The 9,901-nt window shown below is 38.3% G+C and overlaps 1 protein-coding gene across 1 annotated transcript in view; it reads right to left on the bottom strand.

Annotated features, from left to right (window-relative positions):
- Positions 1-1,712, bottom strand: part of LIN28B (lin-28 homolog B (C. elegans)) — a 128,924-nt gene extending 127,212 nt beyond the window's left edge. Inside the window, exons 1-2 of the mRNA XM_006839996.1 lie at positions 1,682-1,712; positions 1,189-1,376 (exon numbers count right to left, since the gene is read on the bottom strand). Of these exons, the coding sequence (XP_006840059.1) occupies positions 1,189-1,376; positions 1,682-1,712 (219 nt within the window). The remainder of the gene's footprint in view (positions 1-1,188; positions 1,377-1,681) is intronic.
- Positions 1,713-9,901: the final 8,189 nt, after the last annotated feature.

A 9,901-nucleotide genomic window follows, 5' to 3' on the forward strand; every position in this document is an offset into this window, starting at 1 on the left:
TACTACTTATTAAACTTAATTTGAAGATGATATTTCTTGGGGGAAACAGAGTAGATATTACTGGGTACATACAACATAGTATCAAGCAAATTATATCATTTTCATGCAAATATACTAAGCATTTCCAGCATTTCTCTGTAGAAGTCAACCTGTACCATTAAATAGCCACTCATTCAATTCTTTCAACTTAGATGTCCAAGTCAAAAAAAAAAGTCCTAAATATTCTAATTTCTATCTATAAACTCATTACAGAGAATTTATATTTCTATAAATATAGATACCACTTTCAATGAAACAAGCAGGCTTGCAAACTTTTTACTGTAAACAAATTAAGCAATTGAAAGGTGTGAATGGGAAAGAGACTTTATATTTTTTCTCTTGAGTAAAATTTTGAAAATGGGAAGCAATTACATTCTATCTAGTATTTAAGAATCTTAAAAATGTCAATACCACATTAGCAACTGCAGCAATTTACCCGCGATAGCAAGACTAGCACATTTTAAACACAAAACCAAAGCCGCCTCTGGCCACATGTTTGTTTTTTGTTTTTTTTTTTTTCCTTCAGTTCAGTTTCTTAAAGAGACAGTATCCCTGGACATATTCTACAGAGAGCATTTCACAAACGTATGATAACCAAGCTTCCTCTCTCACATTTTTCAAAGCCATACTACACCAACAATGTTCTACTTAATTTTACAGTGAAATCAAATTATTGTGATTTGGGTCTACAAATGACTACATGGCAAGCAGTGATGAAATTGGAGTTATTCTGACTAAAGGTATCCAAAACTCCTATGTAAAAGGAAGCATACATTTCCTTTAAAAGCAAATTTTTTTGTTTTTAATCTTAAGATGATCACTGTTTCTTCATTCATCAGGTATAGGCAACCAAGTACAACGTAACAAATAACACCAGAAGCGTGACAGATGATGTGAAAAAAAAAAAATGCTAATAAAGTCAGTCAGTATCCAAGTACTGATATTCCAAACATAACATTTTCTATTTAGGGCAAAATTACCTAGGAATGGGCTCATATGAACCCGAAAAATTGTATTAACTTGTGATTCTAAGAAAGATTTTGTCTTTCAATAAGCCTAAAGGCATAGTATTGTATATCCACTGACATAAACACTGATCAAGGACTTCACATGGAAAAAGGTGAATTAGAAAAGAAAAGTTTGGCTTACTTGGTGTACAAATACATCAACTGGAATATCCAATGGGCTTCCCTCTCGGTTTATCATGGAGATAAAACCAAATCCCATTCGCACATTGAACCACTTACAGTGGCCAGTTCCGTGCAAAACGTGGGATTCTTCCTCTGCCTGCTCCGGTAGCTTCCCGGGCTCTTCTCCACCACCTTTGCTTGCCCCGCCTGAGACAGAACCGGACAAAAAAGTCAGTTAGTCTATATTTCTGTACTACGTTCATTGAAAGAAAAAAAATTTTGCTTGGGGGTTGATAATAAAGATAGGAAAAACCGTTACTAAATTATTTGATTACCTTCTTCTACATAAAATATTTAAAATAAAAATGGTTACTAAAACTAAGGAAGACGGATGGGGGGTGCCAAATTGTTCTACTGATCACATCAACTCCCACGTTTCTGTACATACGTGTACTTTTTCATTTAACTCCATTTTCAGCCACATATTACAGTACAGCATGCAGATACTTTACTTGCATATTGATGATTTAACACTGATCCCATTTACAAAGAAAATTTGTCTATGAAACTCTTCTCTCCGGCGGACACGAGGAGGAAGGAGAAATCGTGGAGATGGTCACAACTACCAGTTAATGCACAAGCTGCTGCAGTGAATCTAGGGTTATTTGCAATGCGCTTTCCCCTCCCCCCAATAACTTTCAATTAAAGTTGGGGTGGAATGGGGGAGGGGGCAGGTGTATAAAAGTTTTCTTGGCTCACTAACTGAAATGCGCTTAATCACACTCAAACAATTCAAACAATAGCCCCCTGAAAGCTTTTCAAGTTGTGAATCACTGTGGGCGGTACAAAACATTTTTGGAGATCTGTAACAATAGGTTTGTAGAAAGCCCCATAGCGCTATGGGGGGTGGGGGTAATGCCCAGTATTGGGGATAAGGGGAAAGGGGGAGGAACGGCAAAGAAGGGTGGGAGAGGGGGAGGGGGGGAAAGGAAGAGAGAAAATCACAGTAAAACAATAGAAAAGAAAATTAACCTTCGGCCATGTTGCCCCACCGGCCCTCTGCTCCAAACTCGTGAGATGAAAACTTTCCTTTCGGAACGGAGTGATCTTCTGCATCAATCTAACATCTTGATTTTGTGCGATCACAAATTTAGCTCGCATGGTCTTATGTGCTTTCCCTCTTGATTTTTTTCTCTTCGCTCTCCTTCAGTTTCTGGCCCCCTGAGCACACGTGACTTTGTCAATTACATGCTTTCTTGCTACTAATTTCACCTCGGATCCTTAAGGGGCTGGCAAGAGGAAGAGATAACCAATCGCCATTTCATCTACGCTGACATCAAAATAATTTATGAATGGACAAGAAAAACTCAAGCATGTTATCTGAAAGACCATTTGGGACGCTTCTTTACGATAAATCAGAATGCTGATTTTGTGCTTTTACTTAAACACAATGGAGGGTTCTAGTGAATCGTCGGTTTAGAAAAAAAAACAGCAGTCATATATGTGCATACGCGTGCCTTACGCACAAGCCTAAATAATTTCATTTAAGAGTCATTTAAATCAAGCGACCAATATTACGTGGTTTTAGTCCCCCTATAAGAATTGTGCTGCACGCTAGCAGCAAGGCTACTCGGGACTCCAATTCTGATAAGGAAAAAAATATATAATTTACAAAAGATCTAATTAAACCTAACTGCAACCCCACGAAACTTTAGCTAATGTAACATACATACCTAAGAAAACAGCAAAGATACTGTGCCTTGAAATTTTTCAAAATTAAAAGAAAATCCTACAGAAAAATCGCTGTCACCTTGATGTAGTCAAATTGTGTTTAGGTTTATCTTTTCGGAACATTTTGGAGGGGTGCTGGTAAGGAATTGTACTTCACAGGTTTCTCCGCCATCTCTTTCCGGGGGAGGAGATGTGATTAATGACTTCCTAAATAACAGCCCAGTTTTCCAGCGTAACGCAGAGTGAACCTCAATCAGTGGCGATTGTTCCCCAAGAGCAAGAGTACATAGGGCAGAGTGGGGGAAGGGAGCGCCTGGCTGGGGAGGTGAAGAGGAGCCGCCAGGAGACGCGGCTGCTGAAAGCTAAAGAAAGAGATGGTGGAGAAAAAGCAGGCACTAGCTAGAGGTGGGGGGTGATGAAGAAAGAGGGTTGGGGGGGAGGTTTATGCGTATCATATTGACAGGACCCTGACATTTCAAAGATTCACTATCGGAGTCTAGCAGAGTAGAATAAACGAAAATTTAATAACGGATGAGGATTCTACCATCCCTTACGCGGCCCGCCCCGTTTTCAAAATGCTTACCCTTTACCTTTCAAATTGGTTTATTCTAACGATTGTTGATTACTGGATACTGATGTCACTATAACCGCCCTCATCGAACACAATGAATTGGATAGTTTAGTAAGAAACGCTTTCTTTCCATATTTTCTTTAAAACGTAAAATATCACCCGTTTTGAACATTAAAACTCATCACCATTCTTCCCCCAACCCCAACCCCCATTTTCTTTAAAAAGCAGTTTACAGAGAAACTGTACAGATACCACTTCCCTTCGGCAAAGCTTCAGAGCTGACCCTCCCCCACCATACCCGCACTCTTCCCCCACCCCGTGTCTAAACACGTCCACACTCCTAACTCTGACACTTTCACACAAACGAAAATGAAGGGATTTTCAAGTTATGTTTTAAAAACAAACTCACATACTACACCTCATCCTACCCACTCCCCATATTAAACAGCTAAATATAAATATATACGAATTGATTGAGCGTTGAAATAAATGGATGTTTACAAAAATAGAAGTTATTTTGAGCTGTTTGTGGGGAAAGGCGCCAGTCAAGGCTGATCCATTTGGAAAGGTTTTCCGTCTATTTTTCTCTTGTTCTGCTTTTCAGAAACGGGTGCAAAGTTTTCTTGTTTTATTTGAGGGGAATAACGTGGTAGCAAGTGACGAGGAAAGAAAAGCTGAAAAAAAATTAATTTTGCTAGTGTAACAAAAGCTTCAGACATCTGGAAGAAAATTATTTGCTAACAAAACATTTACTAAGCATTTTGTAAAAGGAGAAATCAACTAAAATGAAGTAAATTTAACAATGGTATTAGAGGTTAAACATTTTATTTAAAAACTAATATAAGTCATGTCGTTTTTATATTTTACAATTAGCAAGTAAATTACTTCTAAAAAATTAACACTGACATCAAAGAAAAATCTGAAAAAGGTCTTCTAAATTATGGTGCAGTGCTCCTATTTACAGAAAAGTAATTATGATTTTCACAAGCCAATAAGATATAGTTTTGCTACTCACACTTGTAAAGAATATTTTATCTACAGTTTTTCTAATTTGAAAATAATTTAATCATCATAAAATAAAAACACGCTATATGGGTGGATGCTGAATCCCTCTTTATTATTAAATTTGATTAAATTCATACCTATCAATATATAGATAAAACGTGTTAAGTACCATAATGAACCACATTGGATGGTATAGTTAAAGAGATTCAGTCTTGCCTGATTAGGAGACTCTAGTATTAGTGGAATTAAGGTAGGGTTCACAGGACTGGTCCCTTGTGTCAGAGGTTATCGACTCATTCATTTCCTGAGAGGGACATCAGCCTTTCAAGTTGTGTAGAAGGTTTTTCCAAATGGCAACTCTGAGAAATCCTCTAAAATTCATTCACAAAGAAATGAAGGCAAAAGTCAGTCATCTACCTAGGGGTGAAGAAGCCCTGAGGAGGAGAAGGGAGGGAAGTAAATTAAGGGGAGTTGAGGGGAACACAAAATTATCAGCTCACCAATCCTGGGATATGGCACTTAGATGTGTCTTTTCCACCCCCACCACCCCCGAAATCTTTTGAGACTGAGATCCTTTTATAAACTGACCACAATCCCTTAAAGCTCATAGGTGCTTCTTTCACATAAAATAGCCCTATGACTCCTAGAATGCTTTCCAATTTGTCACCTTCCTGAAGTCTTCTGGTTTTAATTTTTTTCTCATTTCCTACTTGGTTTTAGTACCAGAAAGAACCTGCGTTTGACTCAAAACGCATGTTTTATACCTGTGATACCCAACTATTTTAGTAGCCTGATTTATCATAGTTCTTTCAAATTGTCTTTAGAATGAGTTCAAGTAGCTACCAAGAATCAAATACTCCGCACACAGGGGCGGCGGTGTCAAGGAAATAACCTATCATATGCCCGTTGGTTATCACAATATTAGGTTTCTCCACTTAAAAATGAAGCACACATTTTCTCAGCCGTTTTTTTGTTCCAACAGTACCATTCGAGGAGTTGAAAGAGGCGTCAAAGCCCACCATTCTTGTTTTTAACTGTAAGCACTGAGTTACTTCTATTAAAGCTGAAACAACACTTTGATTCTTAAAACTAGGAAGACAGGCTGTGGCGCTCCGGCCAGCAAGCGACTCCACCCGCCCTCTCCTCCCCTAAGATAAGGCCAGGAGGGGGTCTGCAGCCCACAGAGTGGCCTCCGCAGCCCGCATCGGTACAAGCAGCGTGCCCCAGGGTCACCAGAGACCCCCGGGGCCAGCAGATCTGCCCTTTTCCTCCACCTTCCACCCCCAAAACTTCCTCTCTCCATTCTCTCTTCAGTCACCTTTCCCTTATTCAGCACATCACCAGCTCCAGCCCGTTCTTTGTAGGAGGAGAATTTCTCACTAATTATGTTACTTCTACATTTGTCATGTGGGTCCCAAGAACACCAAACAAAAACCCCTTGCCCACTTTGGGAAAAGGAAAGCACTTGGCACAATCTACTATTTTTATTGCATTTCCAGACACACATCACTTACAACTTAATGCCTTTATCTAGGAGATATTAGCGAAGTCAAGGAGGAGGGGAACCCAAGAAAATACCCCCCACAAAGGGCAAGCCTAAATGGAACTGTCTTCAAACGGGGCTTCCCAGGCGCAATCCTCTCGGGAAATCAAGAACACATCATTGTGTTCTTGGGGCTGCCGCCGATTTTAGGGAACCTGCTCTGGGGGACGGTGTGCGTCGTCTTTCCCGCCTAAAAGCTGCCGACTGCACGTCGGGAAAATAGTTCCCTATTCCTCCCACTGCTTTCAGTATACTTGGCATATACTTTTCTCGAAGTTCTCACAATATGTGGTTAAATGATGGGAGTTCGGACTGGGTGCCTTGGTTTATAGTACATGCACTTCATAATACTAGAGCGTTTTGTTTTTGTTTCCAAAAGCAAAATTCCGTTCTCATCTCACTTTATCATCTGAAGGCAAAATGCTCTAGCTTTACACAATTGTTTCAATTTGAGAATTTTAAAGTAGCTGTAAAAATCTCTTTAAATTTTTCCTTATATGTCTTCTCAATACATTTTCCTAGGTATAAGCAAGTAACAGTAGAGAAATACAAAAACCAATTAGCACATTTAAAAAAAGTTTTCCAGACAAAATTGGCTTTACATTTCTAAAACAAGCATTTGCATATATTTCCTTCTTTTTGAAAAGTTATGTTTCAACAGAGTATATAGAACACAAATTAATTCAGAAAAGGGGAATGATTTAAGACCAACACTTGGTAGAAAGGAATTTTTTAAATACTAGAATAGCAAAAAAAAAAAAATCCTATTCTATGAACATTCTTCTCCCAAAATGAAAAGGAAAATTAAAACTATGATTACTCCTTCCAAACGCTTTCTAAGCTGTTCTCAACCAATACTTTCTCAAAGTGGTTTTAGTTAGAGCAGTAAGACAACTAAAAAAATCATTTAGTAATAAGCACACTACTTTGCTCAGAATAGCACAAGAGGAAGCTTCATGTTTTACTTGAAAAATGAAAAAACAGTATTTTTCACCTGTAATACTACTTAAACATGTGAAAATACTTGAGTTTCATGATTTAAAGAACTTTCGCAATAAATGTTCTCAGTCTGTAGAAGACACTAAACAATACAAATATACAAATTTTTCTCCTTCCACAAAGCAATGAAAAAAAATTGATTTTTATAAATTTAATCTCCTCAAGAGATATAATCAACTGAACTAAGAGAATGCACTGTCTTCCAAGTGCTTTTTAATATTCATATTCCAGGGTTTTATTTTTCAGGGGAAAAGAGGTATATATGAGAAAGGCTAAAGAACAGTAGGGAAATAAAAGGTAAGTTAAGAGAGAAGAAACAGTTAGACTTAAAGATGCTCCTGTGGAAAGCAATGTGGAGAAGAAGCATCCAGCTGGAAACTGAAGACCAGAGTTCTGGTCCCATTTACTAACCTTGCAACCTTGGACTAATCGCTAAACTTCTCCAGTCCGCAGTTTCCTCATCTGCAAAATGAGGACACTGAGCCAACTGATGTTCAAAGTCTTTCTATTTAAAAGTCAGGTTGGCTGCAAATGTATTACAGTAATTTCTAGAAATAACCTATCTCTTAGTGAAGAGTAGTAGTTTCTCCACTCCACCTCCTTTTTCATTGCAAGGAAACATAGACATGAAACTTTATAGCAGTCACTTAACACATTGGTGTTAACATCATTTCCCAGACAGAAAAGAAGATAAAGGTTTCTGGGCTGTCCCCAGAAAAGAACCACAATGAATATCAGGGGGAAACCAGTTAGTAGATCAAAATATTGGAGTCACTTATCAAAATCTTCTTTTTCATGATACTGATTAAAGCATCATCTTCATGTCAAAGAATTCTCTCTAGAAAAAGTAAAGCTTTGTCAAATGGCAATACCCATTGCTATTAATTAGTTATCAGTGGTTTCTGTCCTGGTGTGGAGCTGTAGGCTAATGCGCTGGACTGCAAAGTCGTTTGAACCACTAGGTTCGTGGTTCAAACTCACCAGCCGCTCCTTGGAAACCCTATACAGGGTCGCTTCGCTATGGGTCGGAACCGACTCAACAGCACTTAACAACAACAACAATCAGTGGTTTCAGTAAACCTTTGGATCCTTTCTGCTTTCCTGTACTACCCACAGTTCTAATTTGATAAACCTAATCAAGGAATGATGGTATTGTGGATTAATGCGTCAGACTGCAAAGTCATTTCAACTGCAAGGTCGGTGGTTCAAGCACATGAGCAGCTCCTTGGAAACCCTATACAGGGTCGCTATGGGTCGGAATCAACTCGACAGCACTTAACAACAACAATAATTAAGGAATAACATTTTACTTATATTTCTTTATTAATGCTCATAAATGTGTGTCAAATTGCAGCTCTAGTGTGTGTTTGTAGTCGTACTAGTCAAGAGCAGAGCCAAGATATTAAACTCATCAGGGCAAAAGGCATATTATTATCAAATAAAACTGCAGAAGTTTTAAGTTAATTTCAGTAATATAAAAATATTTAATTTAAAAAATCAGTTTAAAATCCCATAAGTTCAGGTTATTTTTTGCAGTATGATAATAAGGAACAAATTATGATACATGTCCACGAAGAACAAACACAACTTTCCTGAATTATGGAAATTCTTAAGTTTTTCAACCATGGAATTCTGGTGCTGATAACCACTTTTAAATAGACCTAGTCTTATGGAGTACTCTGGTAATGTAGTAGTTTGAATCGGGCTGCCAACCTCAAGGTCAGCAGTTTGAAACTACCAGCTGCTCCAACAGAGAAAGAAGAGGCTTTCTGCTCCCATTAAAGGTTTACAGCCTCGGAAACCCTACGCAGGGTCGCTATGAGCTGGAACTGACTCCATGGCACACCACCACCATAGTAAATGTATTCCAGAAGAAGGAATCCTGGTGTGGTGCTGTGGATTAATGCACTGGACTGCAAAGTCAGTTCGTACTGCAAGATCAGAGGTTCTCCTTGGAAACCCTATACAGGATCACCGTGGGTTGAAACCGATTCTACGGCATTTAATAGCAACATGGTAAAGGTACCCATCTTGCCAAAGAAGTCATGGCAGAATTCCTGAGGGCTGCCAAATGTTCTCATAGGCTCTAGTGATCTTTTAAAACTTCAGTTAAGTATAATATTTTAAAAGGAAAGATAGAAAGGACTAACCTGGGGCTGATGAAACCTTGTTGAATGACCTCATCATCTTCTGAGAAACCTAAAAGCAGAGAGCTCAAGTCAGTACTACATTAATTGCCTATTTAACTGCCTCTTCTTCAGTTTACTGGCTCATTACAAAGCAATAAAATACTTAGGTTTTGACTCTGTGAAGAGACCTGTAAACTTTTTTAAAAGAGTTTAAGATTCACCTAGCTCATCAAAATCAAAATTAGATCATCAATTAACATAAACTTGCCTTTTACTCCATTAAAGTACTAGTTTTCAAAGGGAGTCCTGGTGTGACACTGGTGGGTTCAAACTGAACTAAACTGGACCTGACCCGCAAGTCACTTTGAACCCTAAGGTCGTTGATTCAAACTCACCAGCTGCTCCCTGGAAACCCTATACAGGGACAGTAGGAGTAGGAACAGAATCCATGGCACTTAACAACAACAATTTTGAAAACAATTTATAGGTATGGTACTATAAGATAAGCACTAGACAGCAAACCACAAGGTTCAAAAACACCGGCTGCTCCTCGGAAACCCCATATAGGGTTGCTGTAAGTCGGAACCAACTCAACAGTACTTAAACACATACCCAATATTTAGATTAAATAAAAAGATCCTGATTTCATGAATAATGCAGTTTAAATTTTTAATATTAACCTACTATACACCATATACTATATATAATGTATACTATAACCTACTATACAAAATTGCATTTCTTGGTGAACTTA

The sequence above is a fragment of the Chrysochloris asiatica genome, unplaced genomic scaffold (assembly GCF_000296735.1).
Source record: "Chrysochloris asiatica unplaced genomic scaffold, ChrAsi1.0 scaffold00027, whole genome shotgun sequence".
In the NCBI taxonomy this organism is placed as follows: domain Eukaryota; kingdom Metazoa; phylum Chordata; class Mammalia; order Afrosoricida; family Chrysochloridae; genus Chrysochloris; species Chrysochloris asiatica.